Below are 18,007 nucleotides of genomic sequence, written 5' to 3'. Positions count from 1 at the left end.
AATGCTGAGGCATAGGAGCACATGGACCCCAATGTTCATAGCAGCACTCTCCACAATAGCTAAAACATGGAAAGAGCCTAAGTGTCCATCAACAGATGAATGGATCAAGAAGATGTGGTTTATCTATACCATGGAAGACTACATGGCAATGAGAAACAATGAAATCTGGCCATGTGTAGCTACATGGATGGACCTTGAGGGTGTTATGCTGAGCGAAGTAAGTCAGGCAGAGAAGGACAAATATCATACGTGTGCACGTATAGGAGGACTAGGAGGAACTTAACAGAGGACCAATCGGGAGAAGAAGGGGGGAAATGGTGGGGGAAAGGGAGAGAGGCAAACCATGAGAGACTCTTGAATGCTGACAAAAACTGAGGACTGATGGATGTGGGGGGGAGGGGGGGATGGGCATGGAGGAGGGCACTTGTGGGGATGAGCACTGGGTGTTATGTGGAAACTAATTTGACAATAAACTATTTGTAAAAAAAAAAAAACAAACAAACAAAAACAAAAATAAACGTGTCCACTTCTCAAAGATTACAACACCTACAACTGGGTCCATTTTTTTCCTCTCCTAGATTATTTTCCATGCCCCATTTCTTTTTTCAAACCTATGATACTGATTCTTATTAGCTCAGATCATAGTTCATTTTCAGAATGTGACTGCAGTGTGAGAGAATAGAAGAACACTCATGATCAGATAGCCTCAAAGCAAATGCAATTATCAGGAAAAGATCTAAGAAATGTATTTGTGGGACCATGGGGATTTTAATCACTCTACATTTATACAGCTAGAAAAACAAAATGGTAGAAAACAGGAAACTTCTTTAATCAAGCAAAGTCCTTGCGGTTGTGGCTGATGAATATGTAAAACCTGCTCTGAATTTTTTTTTTTTAAGGACACAGAGAACTGCTATATAGGCATCCCTAATAGCTATTTTTAGGTTAAAAGAAAGGAATTGATTTGTTAACCAAGTATTATCAGAGACACAGACATTTCTCATTATATTTAAAAAAACAACAAACTGACTTCTAAGCAAAACACCTGAACTCTTGATTTTCAAGTTAAACTATTTCTGATAATTAGCGTTATTGTATTCATTTAATTTAGTCAACACGCCAAGGCAAAATCTTAAAGTTACATACAGGAGGCTCTAATGCAAGACTACATTTCTTAGAAATCGTTCTCTCAAGAAATTTACCAGGCTCTTATAGAAATCCTACTTCCTCCATAAAACTTCCTTAGTAATTGAAGAGATGGATAATTTCTCCCTAAATTGCTATTCCTTGATCCCTTAAGCCTATCATTCTACAATAATTCTTTCTATATTTCATTGTTTTGATCTTTTGCATATTTATTCTGCCATACATATGCTCTTGATTAGAATCCAAGTTAAAGATGTTTTTATAATTATAGGAAAGGAGATAGATGAATTAATTTCATTTGTTCATTCATTCAAGATTTGTCAAGTTCCTACAACCACAAGGCACCAGGGAAAGAGAGAAGTCAGAAATTGATCCTACCCAAAGAAGAACGATATGTAGGATACTCTCAGGGGTTCCCAATCCAGCAAGGGATACATAATATGCAAAAGAGTAGAAATATGTATATTCTAGTAATATGCTAGCACAAACATGGAAATGATCAACTCTCTGGATTTCCCTACTTCACAGATTAGAGACTGAGGCACAGAAAAATTAGGTAACTTGCTGACACTCACACAACTAGTACATAGAAGAGTCTGGATATGAACCCAGAAAGTATATCTCCAGAGGTCACACTCCTATTAATCACCATGCTGTTTTTCACATTTGACCCATGTAAGACCTCACATAAATAGTTAATAAATGCATTTGGATGGTGATAGTCAATTCCTGTAGGTCACTGATACTCATTTACATTATATCAGTCATCAGGGCAGAAGTTATTTCTCTAAAAATGGTTGTGGTCCAGATTCCATTCTTCTTATCAACAATACCTCTAAAACCAAATAAGGCAGCAGAAATCACTTCACATTTATGCAGCTAGAAAAAAGTATGGTAAAAAAACAGGAAGCTTCTTTAATCAAGCAAAGTCTCTGGCTGTGGCTGATGAATATGCAAAGGATGCTGTAAGTTCATGGGTCCAAGAAATGGCACCAAAGTATAGTTTGTATACTTGAAAGAAAACCTGTCAGTCACCAAGCCCCTCTCTGTCCCTGAAAAGGGAGCTTCTTCTATTCTCATATCCTTGATCACTTGGTAATGTCCTTTAAAGTAGAAATGGTGAGAAATTCACATTTGACAATACACGAATCATTCCTTTAATCCTTAGTATTTTTCCAGGTGAAATCATGAGAATAAATACAAAGAGTGATCTGTAAGTAACAGAAACAAAAGGGAAACCCAAGGGGTGTTAAGTCTAGGTCTCAGCTGGGCTACATTCCTGGGGTCTTGACTGTGCACGTAAGCTTCTTTCAGCACTAGCTGGAAACAGTTTTTTCTATCAATGCCTTCCTATTTACTATACACAATTCAGAGATCCATTAAGTCTCAGATATGCAAGAAACCCATTTTGGTGGGGATGAAATGAGGGAGGAAAGATACCATAAGCATAAAGTGATATAAATGCTAGGATATAACTGTCTGTAGAATTCAGTGAGGGTCAAAAATTTCAAGGATAAGTGAATGCTTTAACCTAGTCTTTTAAATGTTCACCAACTGAACTAAGACGAGAAGAGCACTCTAGACAAGAGGAATGGCTTGGGGGGCAAAAAGATACTTCGGAGAGAAACTACAAGGAGCTTAGTGTAGTTAGGGTAATAAACACTGAGCCAAGTACAGTGATGGAAGCTGAGAAGTGTTTGAGAGGCAACCTGGGTGTGGTTTTGAAGGGCCCCATGGGTCATGCCAAAGAATTTGAAGTCTATATCCCAGATCAATGATTTACCTCCCTAGCTATGTATGGAATCACCTAGGGAGCTTTTAAAAAATACTTATAACCAAGTTTCACCTGAGCAACTAAGTCAATCTCTGGTGGTGGGGTCAAGCATAAACTTCCTAGGTGATTTGATGTATGGTCTCGGTTTGGAATTATTGCTGCTGACAATGAGGACACTTAAAAGGTTTTAAGTAATGATGTGACATGGTCAGTTATTTCAGAAAGATCACCTTGTCTATAGTATAGAGAACAAACAGGAATCATATGTGAGGTGACAGAAAGGCAATTTGGGAAACTGGTGCAATTCAGGCTGAAGAAGATCAGGACCACAACTGTGGCAATAAGAAAGCAGAGGAGAAGCGAGGTAGCTGCCATCTTCCACTCTGGATCTGGCAACAGACTACAACAACTATGTGGGTGGAGGATGAGGTGAATTATAAAAATGACCACAGGTTTCTCTCATGTATTCACAACTTGCAATCATCTCATCAAGAATCGTAGTCTGTTTTTCCACCCCTTGAATCTGGGCTGGCCTTGTGACTTCCTTTGGCCTGTAGAATGTGGCGGAAGTGATGTTATTGGAGTTCCAAGCCTGGGTTCCAGGAGCTTTGTCAGTTTTGTGTCTCTTAGTCTTGGATCCCCTGAGTAAATACACTCAGGCTAGCCAGCTAGATGATGAGAGACACATGGTCCATTTGTCCTGTCATCCCAGCTCACAGCCTGCCAACCACTAGACAGGAGTGAAGCAATTACAGGTGATGGCAGATGCATGAATGATCCCAGCTGAGATCACCTTGTATAGGAGATTGTGCTGGACCCGACCCCTTAAACTGTCCACTTACAAGAACTTTTGGGATGGCAGTTAGTATCATCAGGAACAACTACTTTAAATTTTAAAAGCTAGTCTTAAACTAGGTTGTTTAAACATCAAAATTGGAAAGTCTTACAAACAGAGGAAACATAGTCAACTTAAAATACTACGGTATTGGCCCAAAGTCATGTTGTCTACTTAGTTAAAAACCACTAAGGTAATCATTTTAATACTGCCATAGAAGGTTTTTTTACTTTTGAAAGAATGTTTTTGTGTATTCCTTTTTTTTCCATGTATTGTTTCTCTTAATGTTTGTTACTGAGTTTACTAATTATCACTAGGCACACAGAGAAAACTATATGCCACATCTGAAATCTGTGTTCCTAAATTTAATCCACAACTATATTTGGACATCTGCCTAGATTATGAGAAACTTTTTCTTTCAAAAAAAAATCATGCTAGGAAAAGCAAAAGTAGTGCTGATTTATTATTTACAAGGGTCTAACAAAAAAAGGAAATGCTATTTCCTGCCCCAAACAGATCAAAGTTTTTGTTTCTTCTTTACTTTTATCTTTCAGTATCATTTATAATGTTCCTGTGTGTGTTCCAGTAGTTCATCAAGTCACTGGCTGTTTAAGGCCACTGATTTGGATTTTCATTGCTTAATTGCCATAGATTTAGCATCTCTACTTTATTATTTCACCATTTAACCCGAAGTGGCTTTATTTTTTATTCAGGATGTCAAAGGGTTGAACTCAAGGTGTCAGCTCAGGCTGTGGTCTCATCTGAGATCAGGATCTTCTTACGTTTCCCTGGTGCTGGCGAATTTGTTTGCCTGTGGTTGTAGACGAAGGCATGTCCCTGGTTTTCCCTCTAGTCCGTGAGGACAGCTCTCAGCTACTAGAGTCTCCTGCAATTTCTTGCTACGTGGCAGTTCTTAGCATGACTGATTTCCTCCAGGCGAGCAGGAGTGCATTTCTGATTTCCTCTCTTGCAACCAGCTAGAGGAAACATTATTTCTCCATGATTATGTCAGGCCAACCTGGACAATCTCCCTGTTAAAAAGTGAAATGATTTGGGACTCTACTAACATCTGCAAAATCCTTTTATAGCAGTACCTAGATTAGCGTTTGATGGGATGCCTGGGGAAGGTATGTATATACCAGGGCCAAGAATCTTGAGGGTCATCCTAGAACTCTGCCTACCACACCCATGATTAAGAGATTCTATAATGGCACCATCGGTTCCCAATGAAAACTGGAACAAGTGACTCCGACAGTATGAATTCTATCACCCCTCTTTCCTCATGTTTCCCAATCAACTGCCCAGTTGGATGCTGGAGCTCTTCAAGGGGCCATAGATCCAGGTGTAGGACTTGGGAGAGCACCAAGGAGGATTACAGAACAGTCAGCTTCAGCACAGTGCTGAGGAGGGGAGTCACACCTGGGAAAGCCAGCTGTGAATTTTACATACAAGCAAAGGAGAAGGGATGATGCAGTTTTTCCCCCAGGGAATTTTGCAATTTTTGGCAAGCCACTCAGTGGCACCTGACAAACTAATATTTTTAAGGCTATGTTTTAGTTGGAAAAAATGTCAAACTTTTGGATACAGAAATCTTTTTTTATCCAATAGCTCTCTGATGAGAGAGGTGGAAACAAGCATCATTAATTTTTCTTTTAACAGGATCTGTCAATTCTACATAGAAACTTTGTTACCTTACATAAAGCCATCTCTGTTCCTTCCCAGCACAAGGAATTTGTGAAGAAATGTAGGCAGAACAGGGTGTTCAGACTCTAATTTTGCTCACCTGCAAACCGTCTCCCATCATAACTTTATTTAAATCATGGCTATGCTCTTAATTAACAATTTAATTGGTTGGTGCTTTCTCAATCCGTTTCTCTGGAGGCATGGTTTTCTGTTTAACTTTCTTGTTTTAATTCTTCAGCAAAACCATAAAATTTAATTAGGAAAGTAACCAGCTTTGTAACCACGGTTCTAGGTCTAATTAGCTATGCTATAACTGTACCTTCTCAGATTTCACTCAACATTGCACATACATTTTGCATTTGTTCATGTTTCAGATAAGACACTGTGAATTTATAGCTTAAGCATGTAACCCCAATCACTTTTCCAAAGATGATTGGTTATAGCCGATGAAGTCAGAAAAATTAACTTAAAGCATCAATATATGCTATTGAACTAAGAGCCACTGAAAAGCCAGGATATAGGGTTGTTACCTTACCCTATATTTTTGTTGCTTTTCTACCGCTACACAGAAAATTACCATGAACTCACCAGCCATTTATCACCTCATAGTTCTGTAGGTCAGAAGTCCAGACACAGTTGGCTGGATTTTCTTTTCCAGGTCTCACTAGGCTAAAAGCAAAGTACCAGCTGGGCTGTGATTTCATTTGGGCCTCAGGGTTACCTTCCAAGCTCAGACGGTTGTGGCAGGATTCAGTTCCTTGTCGTTGTAGGACTGACATCCCTCTATCCTTGCTGCTTATCAGCTGGGGGTGGCTTTCATCCGGGAGGGCCAGTAGCATTTCTTCTCACATGGCTCCCACGGACGTTCACAATACAGCAGTTTAATTCTTTTTTCAGACAGCAGGAGCACTTCTTTGACTTCTTTCTCCAGGAACAGCTGGAGGAAACACTCTGCTTTTATTTTTATTTATTTTTTTTTTTGCAGTTGTTACCCTGTTTTATTCAAAATGTTAAATTTTTTTTTTTTTTTTTTACAAATAGTTTATTGTCAAATTAGTTTCTACATAACACTCAGTGCTCATCCCCAAAGTGCCCTCCTTCATGCCCATCCCCCCCTCCCCCCCACATCCATCAGTCCTCAGTTTTTGTCAGCATTCAAGAGTCTCTCATGGTTTGCCTCTCTCCCTTTCCCCCACCATTTCCGCCCTTCTTCTCCCCCTTGGTCCTCCGTCAAGTTCCTCCTAATCCTCCTATACGTGCAAACACTCTGCTTTTAAATGGCTCATCTGATTACGTGAGGCCCATCTCAGCTTATCTCCCTTCTGTCACACAAGGTGGTCTATCAGGGAGAGGACTATCCCATCATATTCACAGCCTCTGGCCCTACTCAGAGGAGAGATTATGCAGGGTGTAGACCCCTGGGTGAGTAGAAATCTTGGCACCATCTTGGAATTCTGCATACCACCCTGTGTTTTAGGGAACGGAGGCAACTAAAAGCTCCCCTCCCCTTGGAGACAGAGTCTGGGGGATGCAAAGGAGCTGTTAGCAACAATGTCAGTTCCATCTCATCAGCCCCACGGGGCAGGAGATGACAAACAGTCATATTCTTTGTTCTCTGCAGGCCGCTTTCTCTGCCTGGCCAGAATTGCTGCTTTCAGTGGTGCAAGTGGATCACTCGATGAAATCATTTGAATTTAAAATGACATCCAGTTAACATGATGCTTTTAGACAGAAATTTATTTAAGTACAATGCTTCAAATTCCAGCCCCATAAAACCATTTCTTTATATAAGAAGAAATGAAATGTGCAGAAAAGAATTAACACAGCAGGCCTGAATCTGCTTCTGAGAAAGGCTTGCTTGCAAGTCTGGCCATCTGGAAATTAGAGGTAGTAGGTTACCTCCTGAAATCTTAGAGTGGCTCAATGCATACCTAGACTGCACAAACTATGTAGTTCATGCTGAACACTTGCTTTGCTTTGGAGAATCTGGAATTATGGTATGTGCTTGGCAGAGACGGGGCCCATGTGACTAGGCCCCAGTAAAAACCCTGGGCAGTAAGTCTACAATGAGCTTCCCTGGTAGACAATATCCCACATATGCGCTCACAACTCCTTGCTGGGGGAAGAAAGAACATCCTGTGGAATTCCACAAGGAGATGCTTCTTGGAAGCCTGTGCCTGGTTTCACTTGGATTTCACGTCACATGCTTTTTCTCTTTGTAGGTTTTGCTTTATATCTGCTATAATAAATCATAGCCATTAGGATCATTATCAGCTGAATTGTGTCCTGCAAATTTCTGAAAAGGGGGTGGGATTGGTGACTCAAGGAATAAAGTAAATGAAAACATGACCATGTGCATACTGAGTCTACGCTTCGCAGCCCAGCAAAGCTGGCCTATTCCTCTCTATAGAGAAAATGGTCAGAGTAAACAGATTAGAGGCAGGAGGCAGGCTTCATATGGGTTCTAGAAGGGTTGGCACTGTCTAGATGTGTGCTCCAACTCCACACTTGACCCAGAGCAAGTTACCTAACCTCTGTCTTGCCCAATTTCTTCAGCCATAAAAGAGCAGTAACAGTATCCACCTCACAGAATTGTTAGAAGGGGATGATTTATAGGAAGCATGCAGACCTTGGACCAGCACATAGTGACTAAGAGAGGCTGGATTCTCTGTGGTTTGGAGCCACTAAAGCATTGTCAGCATTCTGGTACTAACCCTGTTCTTCCCTTCACTCTGTTCCCCTCTTCCTCACCGGCCCCCCTTCCCTCCCCTCCCTTTAGTTGTCCTCTAAAAGCTCCTTCACATCCAAACCATGTCCCCCACTCCTTGACTACTTCCTTTCCTCAAGGACTAAATGAAAATATGAAGCAATTTTTTAAAGTGTGTATAGAAGTGTGCCCAGAAAAGGGCCCAATATAATGTATTCTCAGTCCTCCCTATGCTCAACATCTTTTCGTTCCATCTACTACGATTTACAAGAGCTTTTAAGTAACCCTCCCAGTCCTCACTGATGGAAATTTTTTGCTTTTGATAAGACAAGGGATCATCACATATGTAACTATGTACTTTCATTCTTATAACATTGTAAGGCCTAACATATATTTACAAATGGGGGGAGGAATCCTTTCACAGATGTTTTTCCCCCCAATATTTGGTTAAGCATATTTTTTTCCCTGAAATACTGGACTCCACAATGTAAAGTGGCGATCTCATTTTTCCAATAGTGTATCTAAAACACAATTTTAATGGAGACAGAAACTTCTACTTGAAAACTGCTTTGCTTCTTTGCAAATGTTAAGTCCCTGGTGGGCTGTTTAGACAGTGCTAAGATGTTGCTACTGAAAAGACTACAGTGGGGTTGGTGATGACACATGAGCAAGGAAAGTTGGTGTGTCCTGAAGAAGAGATTCCACTGAGGAGGAGATGAGGTTTAGGACATGCTGGTAGCAGTCCCTCTGGTACTGGATACAATCACAACAATTTGGGATGAACTTCTGCATTTTCACTTTGAACCCCTGTGATGAGACCCAAGCCTAAATTGGACAGTGCATATGTAAAAGATGGGAATGAAGAGGAAGAAAAGAATAAACTCAAAGTTCCAAACTTCATTTGCAAGTACATTCAATATTTGAATGAAAGATGTCAAAGGGAAAAATCAAGTCAAAAAGAAAAGACCAAAAGTTCCATAGTTACATTTCCCAAAGCCACTGAGTCTATCCCTCCTCTCTCATCTCCCTAACATCTTCTCCAGGTAGGATTGTCTTGCAGCCATCCAGGACAATCCTGTTTTTTTCTTTTCTTTTTTTTTTTATACAAATAGTTTATGGTCAAATTAGTTTCACATAACACTCAGATCTCATCCCCACAAGTGTCCTCCTCCATGCCCATCCCCCCTCCCCCCCACATCCATCAGTCCTCAGTTTTTTCAGCATTCAAGAGTCTCTCATGGTTTGCCTCTCTCCCTTTCCCCCACCATTTCCGCCCTTCTTCTCCCCCTTGTTCCTCCGTCAAGTTCCTCCTAATCCTCCTATACGTGCAAACATATGATATTTGTCCTTCTCTGCCTGACTTATTTCGCTCAGCATAACACCCTCAAGGTCCATCCATGTTGCTACACATGGCCAGATTTCATTGTTTCTCATTGCCATGTAGTATTCCATGGTATAGATAAACCACATCTTCTTGATCCATTCATCTGTTGATGGACACTTAGGCTCTTTCCATGTTTTAGCTATTGTGGAGAGTGCTGCTATGAACATTGGGGTACATGTGCTCCTATGCCTCAGCATTTCTGTATCCCTTGGGTAAATTCCTAGCAGTGCTATTGCTGGGTCATAAGGGAGTTCTATTGTTAGTTTCCTGAGGAACCTCCACACTGTTTTCCAGAGGGGCTGTACCAGTTTACATTCCCACCAACAGTGTAGGAGGGTGCCCGTTTCTCCACATCCTCGCCAGCATCTAGAGTTCTCTGATTTGCTCATTTTAGCCACTCTGACTGGCGTGAGGTGGTATCTCAGTGTGGTTTTGATTTGTATTTCCCTGATGAGGAGGGATGCTGAGCATCGTTTCATGTGTCTGTTGGCCATCTGGATGTCCTCTTTGGAGAAGTGTCTGTTCATGTCTTCTGCCCATTTCTTCACTGGGTTGTTTGTTTTTCGGGCGTGTAGTTTGGTGAGTTCCTTATAGATTCTGGATATTAACCCTTTATCTGATATGTCATTTGCAACTATCTTTTCCCATTCCGTTGGTTGCCTATTAATTTTCTGGGTTGTTTCCTTGGCTGTGCAGAAGCTTTTAATCTTGATGAGGTCCCAACAGTTTATTTTTGCTCTTGATTCCCTTGCTTTTGGGGATGTGTCAAGTAAGAAGTTGCTGCGGTGGAGGTCAAGGAGGTTGTTTCCTGCTTTCTCCTCTAGGGTGTTGATAGTTTCCTGTCTCACGTTCAGGTCCTTTATCCATTTTGAGTTGATTTTTGTGCATGGTGTGAGAAAATGATCTAGTTTCATTCTTCTGCATGTTGCTGTCCAGTTCTCCCAACACCATCTGTTAAAAAGGCTGTCTTTTTTCCATTGGATATTCTTTCCTGCTTTGTCAAAGATCAGTTGGCTGTATACTTTTGGGTCCACTTCTGAGTTCTCAATTCTGTTCCATTGGTCTATGTGTCTGTTTTTGTGCCAATACCATACTGTCTTGAGGATGACAGCTTTGTAGTAGAGGCTGAAGTCTGGGATGGTGATACCTCCCGTTTTGGTTTTATTTTTCAGTATTACTTTGGCTATTCGGGGTCTTTTGTGGTTCCATACAAATTTTTGGATAGTTTGTTCTAGTTTTGAGAAGTATGCTGGTGCAATTTTGATTGGAATTGCATTGAATGTGTAGAGTGCTTTAGGTAGTAATGACATCTTAACTATATTTATTCTTCCTATCCATGAGCATGGAATGTTTTTCCATTTCTTTGTGTCTTCTTCAATTTCCTTCATAAGTTTTCTATAGTTTTCATCATACAGATCTCTTGTATCCTTGGTTAGGTTTATTCCGAGGTATTTTATGGTTTTTTGTGCAATTGTGAATGGGATCAGTTTCTTGATTTCTCTTTCTGTTGCTTCATTATTGGTGTATAAAAATGCAACCGATTTCTGTACGTTGATTTTGTACCCTGCAACTTGGCTGAATTCTTGGATCAGTTCTAGTAGGCTTCTGGTGGAGTCTGTCGGGTTTTCTATGTAGAGTATCATGTCATCTGCGAAGAGTGAAAGTTTGACTTCCTCTTTGCCAATTCTGATGCCTTTGATTTCCTTTTGTTGTCTGATGGCTGATGCTAGGACTTCCAGCACTATGTTAAACAACAGTGGTGAGAGTGGACATCCCTGTCGTGTTCCTGATCTCAGGGGGAAAGCTCTCAGTTTTTCCCCGTTGAGGATGATGTTAGCTGAAGGCTTCTCATAGATGGCTTTGATGATGTTTAAGTAGGTTCCTTCTATCCCAACTTTCTCTAGAGTCTTTATTAAGAAGGGATGCTGTATTTTGTCAAATGCTTTTTCTGCATCTATTGACAGGATCATATGGTTTTTATCTTTTCTTTTATTGATATGATGTATCACATTGATTGATTTGCGAATGTTGAACCAGCCCTGTAACCCAGGAATGAATCCCACTTGATCTTGGTGGATGATTCTTTTTATATGCTGCTGGATTCGATTTGCAAGGATCTTGTTGAGAATTTTTGCATCCGTATTCATCAAGGATATTGGCCTGTAGTTCTCTTTTTTTGCTGGATCTCTGTCTGGCTTGGGAATCAGAGTGAGGACACGTGTTTTTCTAACCCGTATTGAAGATTTGTGAGGTCTTCTTGGTAATCTGCTTTGCTCTCCTTTAAAATGAAGCTAAATCACTATATATTTCATGGCCTTGCCTCTGTTCTTCATAGGCATATAAACGAGCCCATCACCACACTTCTCATTATAACTTTTTAGCGAAAGCTAACACTCAATTATATGCAATAATAAGGAGATGAGACATTCTCTAATTCTAAAATCCACAAATTTCATCAAAGATCAAATAATCAGAGCCCTTCAACTTTTGCCAACAGAATTTTATCAGACCCAGTGAAACATACCATAATTAATTAACTTGATTTTTTAAGAAATTTTTCTCAACTCACTTCTGCTTTAAGTTCTAATTAGAATGAAGTGTAGATGATCAGCAGGAAAATTTTAAGAAGGAAAAGTAGAAGCGAAGTTCCAGAAAATTATAAACTAAATTTACCTATTCATTAAAAAAGAACAAAAAACATTTACTGAAGTTCTAGGATTTTCTTGACACTCACTGATAATACAGCAATGAAAAACACAGATAAAAGCTCTCTCACAAAGTTTACATTCTATTAAGGGAGATGGAAAATAAATGAACTCAAAGAGATAATGGGTTAGAAAGATCATAATTTGAGTAACCTGAACTTATTCTTTAAAAGCTCTTTCAAGTTCTCCCTAACATTTTCTTCCCTTGGCTAATTAACTCCATCTATTCAACTCCCCTGTAGTAAAGTCCTGTAAACACATCATACATATTATAAGTGAGTGGATGCTCTCTTACCTTAAGTTGGTGGTATATTTTCTTCAGTGCATTTGCTTCTTCTTCTGTATTGGGAATAAGTCTGATCACCTTATCACTGTAAGAAAGGGGAAAAAATGGTGTTTAACGGTTTAGCCATCTAGATCTGCTCATTTTTAAAAACTGCCTTTGCAGTTAAGAAGAAAAACAGCAAAACTGTGGACTAGACCCATACCAGCAATACCTGGACCAGCAGGTATTTTTTCTAGTTATTGTTACTCTGGTCACATTGGCCTTTTTTTCCTCATCTTAAAACTATTTGTTTTGGGGCGCCTGAGTGGCTTAGGTGGGTAAGTACCCAAGTTGGTTCAGCTGAGATTATGATCTCAAGGTTATGAGTTTGAGCCCCGTGTATAGCTCTGCACTGCCAGTGTGGAACCTCCTTGGGATTCTCTCTCTCCCTCCATCTCTCTCTCAAAATCAACTTCAAAAAAATAAAACTTTTTTCATCAGCTTTTGAAAATTACAGACTCACACCTAAGCAGTGAAAGTCCAAAAACACACGAATAGGGCTAACAGGGATAAGGATTTTCACGAATAGCTCAGAGAAGATACTAAGAAAGCAATTTCTGATGACAGAAGTAACCGCGCTCTTTAAAACTTAATGCTGAGAAGGAAAGTGACTTTCAGCAAGATAACTTATGAAATCCATACACCATGGAACACTTCCTCTGATTTGTATTCTTCCCACAGTGAGAAGAGTACAGATAAGACCATGTCTCTGGGCCATCTTGTGTCTGTAGTATGGAGCTTCCCATCTGGCATGAGAGCCACCAATTGTTTCAGGTGTCCCACAAGATGCGGATGGCTATAAAAAATTTTTAAGTGCTAAAAATTTAAAATTGATTTTTACTGCCATTAAAATTTTACCACAGCTGAGATTTTATTTTGGACACTCTAAAATTTCTTTCAGTAAAAGTCCTGAATTGTCTGAAAAGACCGGACAAGTCGTGCTATCTGTCACAGAGTTCTCGATAGCAGTCACTTCCCTGCCAGGCATGTCAAACAGATATTATCATGTTTAGTTATATCATGATGAGGACAGGTTGGAAAGCACAGCTCTAGTATATAATAATCACAATTGCTCAATGTGTTTTGCATATAGTTATTATTTATTAATGGCTGGTATAAAGGAGATCATTGAGAATAATTGATTTCTAGAAGAAATGTGAGTTTCCTGTACTAAATATGTACAACCAGAATATTTTTCATAACCCTTTACACCATTTTACAACGACTGAAGATAAAGAATATTAACACCATATATACATGTATATATGTGTGTACAGTATATATATGTGTACAGAATACACACACGCACACAGCACAAAATAAAAACTCTAGCAGTTGACCCACAACCCATCTCTCCAGCTTCAAAGGTATACTGAAACAAGGATGGAATTTGCATATTTTCCCATGATTTTACTACTTAGATGGATAAGTGTTCAAGGCTAGGTAAGATTAATATGGAGGTCACTAGACCCAAAGGGAGACTTCCAGATTTGTTGGGAAATTATTCTTTAGGGCTGTGTGTTCATTTCCAATCACTTTAGCTTTGTTATCTCAAATGATCCTAATTACACCTTCCTTAGGCCTATGAATTAAAAGGCGCTTGGCTTGCTGATAATTTATAGTATGGTTTAGGGACTACTAACCTAATGTCATTTGGTTTCCTCAGAATCACACAAAACCACCTCTCAGTATCAATGCCATGCAGTCTATTTTCCCAGAAAGAATAAAAGCAAATAGAGGAAAAGAAAAAAATCAAGTCACTGTGAAACAATTCCAAACATGACTTTGGAATTTAAATGTAATTCACACCTTTTCTCTTTCATTTCTGGTACACAATTCTCTGTGTACCCTATTTTTCCCGGCCTCATCATATTCTGGCCTCTCCCACCTGACCCAATATAATTCTTGGCAGAGAAAGGCATGTCTGCTGGGTGATATGGTTGTTTTTGAGGGATGGATCACTTGACAACTTGCTAAAAAACACCTCCATCTGGGGCCCTATCAGCTCCTCTAGAGTGCAAAGAGAGCAATTTGAAGCTGTTTTACAGCCATAGGAAGATTTTTTTCCCCCCATAAATGATGGATAATTCAACTTGGCATTTGGTTCCTCTTCTGTGAGTACAGGATAAAAGATGGCCACGCCTGGGATTATTTAATTCTGAGAGTGATTGCTTTAACCCAGCTTTGTCATCTTTATCACAAAAAGTTCACTTCATCATAACTTGTAGAAATTCTCTGGTGTGATTTGAGAAATGTGTTTATTAATATTTGATTACTTAGAGAATAAGCGGGGGGGGGGCGCCTGGGTGGTTCAGTCGATTAAGCGTCCGACTTCGGCTCAGGTCATGATCTCATGGTTTGTGGGTTCGAGCCCCGCGTTGGGCTCTGTGCTGACAGCTCAGAGCCTGGAGCCTGCTTCAGATTCTGTGTCTCTCTCTCTCTCTGACCTTCCCTGGATCACGCTGTCTGTCTGTCTGTCTCTCTCTCTCCCAGAAATAAAATGTTTAAAAAAATTTAAAAAAGAGAATAAGGAAAGTTTATTTAGGAAAACCCATGAAATTTCTTACTTCTTAAATCCCTAAGTTTTATGGATTTAAGCAGTAACCGAAACCAACAAAAATGCTCTATTCAGCCTGCAAAACTAAATGCCCCCCAAATGCCCCATTTGTGCAACCAAATAGAAAGCTTGCTTTCCCTAGGTCTGAAAGCTAGTCTTTTTTTTTGAAGTGGCCAACAATAATCCAGTACTACAAACAGGAAGGTTTTAGAATGTAAGGTAGCTCCTGGAACTCAAGAGGAAAAACTAGCTAAACACAGCCATTTAAGATGGAGAGGCTTTCCTTAGAACTAATTTTTTTTCAACCACTAGGTGGCAACATCAATTTAAGACGCCCTTGGTTTCACTTTGGGATTGAGAGAATCAAAGGTCTGAATGGGGGAAATGGTGGGGGAAAGGGAGAGAGGCAAACCATGAGAGACTCTTGAATGCTGACAAAAACTGAGGACTGATGGATGTGGGGGGGAGGTGGGATGGGCATGGAGGAGGGCACTTGTGGGGATGAGCACTGAGTGTCATGTGGAAACTAATTTGACAATAAACTATTTGTTAAAAAAAAAAAAAAGGTCTGAATGGGGTTGAGGTTAGAGAGCTGAATGGGTATGTACATGTGTTTGTAAATCACATATTTCTAGCTCAGGGAACCGATACAGTTTTCTTAGAAAGAAAGCATAAGCACTTTATAGTTTAAGGCTGTCATATAGAGGCAGGATATTCCAGACAGCTAATTGCCCACTCATTACGTATTCACTCATGATATACTTCAATTTTGTCCTCTTCCCTTCCAGGACTAATAAAGTTATATTGCTATAATGCTAGCACCAAGTTGCAAGCTGATTACTATCTTTATGTACAGTAGCAACCACAGGAATACTATTAGACACATTTAATCAATTTAAAAGCTATTATTAAATGCATAATGAAAACATACACATCTAGAGAAGAGTATTTAGCAAAAGAATACCTTCTCTACCTTTTTATAATCTGCCTGGGTTTCAGTCCCCTCATCAAAGAAGTGAGCAATGAACTAACTCCTTTTCCTTTTCAAGTTGTAAAACTATGCTGCTCGAAGCTGATGCCTGCCGTATTTACTGCTAGGCCTTGACTACAACACCTATGAAAGAATGTCTGTTTTATGGGCAGCTTGAGAGTCCTCAGACTCCTTTTGAAAGACACAGATCTGAAGCTCCAGATATTTTCTCCTTGATCTTGGTATAAACTTTCCTAAGTGATTTCATTATTAAATTCTGAATTTCTTTGTAAGTTATAGAACCATTTTATAAATCTATGCTTGGAAAAATGAAATTATAGCAGATACAAAAGAAAACTCCCCTCCCAGTTCTCTTTCATGCTAACTCTCCCATTGTCCTCACCACCTTTTTTTTTTTTTTTAATGTTTATTTAGTTTTGAGAGACAGAGAGAGACAGAGGGGGAGAGAGAGACAGAGAGCCAGCACGAGCATGAGCAGGGGAGGGGCAGACAGACAGAGGGAGACACAGAATCTAAAGCAGGCTTTAGGCTCCGAGCTGTCAGCCTAGAGCCCGACGTGGGGCTCGAACTCACAAACCATGAGACTGATGACCTGAGCTGAAGTCGGATGCTTAACCGACTGAGCCACCCAGGTGCCCCTCTTGGTTCTTTTTTCATAATTAATCGACCATATAGGTTTACTTCTTGGGTGCTCTCTTTTGTCCCAGTGATCTATGTGTCTGTTTTTATGCTAGTGTCATTCTGTTTTGATTACTATAGCTTTGTGGTATACTTTGAAACCTGAGAGTATGATGAGTCCAGTTTAGGTTTAATTTCTAAAATTTATTTTGGGCTCTTTGAGGGCTCTTGTTTTATAGGATTTTTAAGACTGTTTGTTCTATTTATGTGAAAAATACCATTGGTATTTTGATTAGGATTGTACTGAATCTGTAGATTACTCTAGGAAGTATGGACATTTTAACAATATTAAATCTTCCAGTCCATGAGCATGGAATGTCTTTCCACTTATTTCTCAATCAATTTCTTTCATTAATGTCTTAGTTTTCAATATACATCTTTTACTTCCCTGGTTAAATTCATTTCTAGTTATTTTATTCTTTTTGATGCAGTTGTAAATGGGATAATTGTGGTTTTTAGTTTCTCTTTCCTAAAGAATTATTTTTTTTAACAAATAGTTTATTGTCAAGTTGGTTTCCATATAACACCCAGTGCTCATCCCCACAAGTGCCCTCCTCCACGCCCATCTCCCCCCTCACCTATCAGTCCTGGTGTTCTTTAACCTCCATGCATTTGTAGACTTTCCAATTTTTTTCTTGTGATTGATTTAAAGTTTGTGATCTGAAAATATGCATAATATGATCTCAATCCTTTTATATTTGTTGATGGCTGTTTTGTGACCAAGTATGTGATCTATTTTGGAGAATGTTCCATATATACCTGAGAAGAATGTGCATTCTGCTGCTTTTGAATTGAAAGTTCTGAATATATTCATCAAGTCTATCAGGTCCAGTTTATCATTCAAGGCCATTTTTTTCTTTATTTTCTGCCTGGATGATCTGTTCATTGCTTTAAATGGAGTAACAAAGTCACCTACAAATACAGTATTATCATCAATAAGTTTGCTTATGTTTGTGATTGATTTATATATTTAGGTTGTTCCAAGTTGGGGCATAAACATTTACGACTGTTAGCTCTTCCTGATGGGTAGACCCCTTAATTATGATACAATGTCCTTCTTCATCTCTTGTTAAAGTCTTTTAAGTCTAGTTTGTCTGATAGAAGTATGGTAAAACCAAAGCTGGAGGTATCCCAATCCTGACTTAAGTTTGTACTACAAACCCATCATCATCATCGTCAAGATAGCGTGGGAATGGCACAAAAACAGACACATAGACCAAGG

The 18,007-nt window shown here is 39.5% G+C and overlaps 1 protein-coding gene across 1 annotated transcript in view; it reads right to left on the bottom strand.

Annotated features, from left to right (window-relative positions):
• CPA6 (carboxypeptidase A6) overlaps positions 1-18,007 on the bottom strand; it is a 346,125-nt gene that overhangs the window by 169,786 nt on the left and 158,332 nt on the right. Inside the window, exon 2 of the mRNA XM_039246989.1 lies at positions 12,530-12,605. Within this exon, the coding sequence (XP_039102920.1) occupies positions 12,530-12,605 (76 nt within the window). The remainder of the gene's footprint in view (positions 1-12,529; positions 12,606-18,007) is intronic.

Source organism: Hyaena hyaena, unplaced genomic scaffold, assembly GCF_003009895.1.
Source record: "Hyaena hyaena isolate Hyena2069 unplaced genomic scaffold, ASM300989v1 scaffold_287, whole genome shotgun sequence".
Classification (NCBI taxonomy): Eukaryota; Metazoa; Chordata; class Mammalia; order Carnivora; family Hyaenidae; genus Hyaena; species Hyaena hyaena.
The sequence above is the reverse complement of the archived record's forward strand: the minus strand, read 5'-3'. Positions and strand labels throughout refer to the sequence as shown.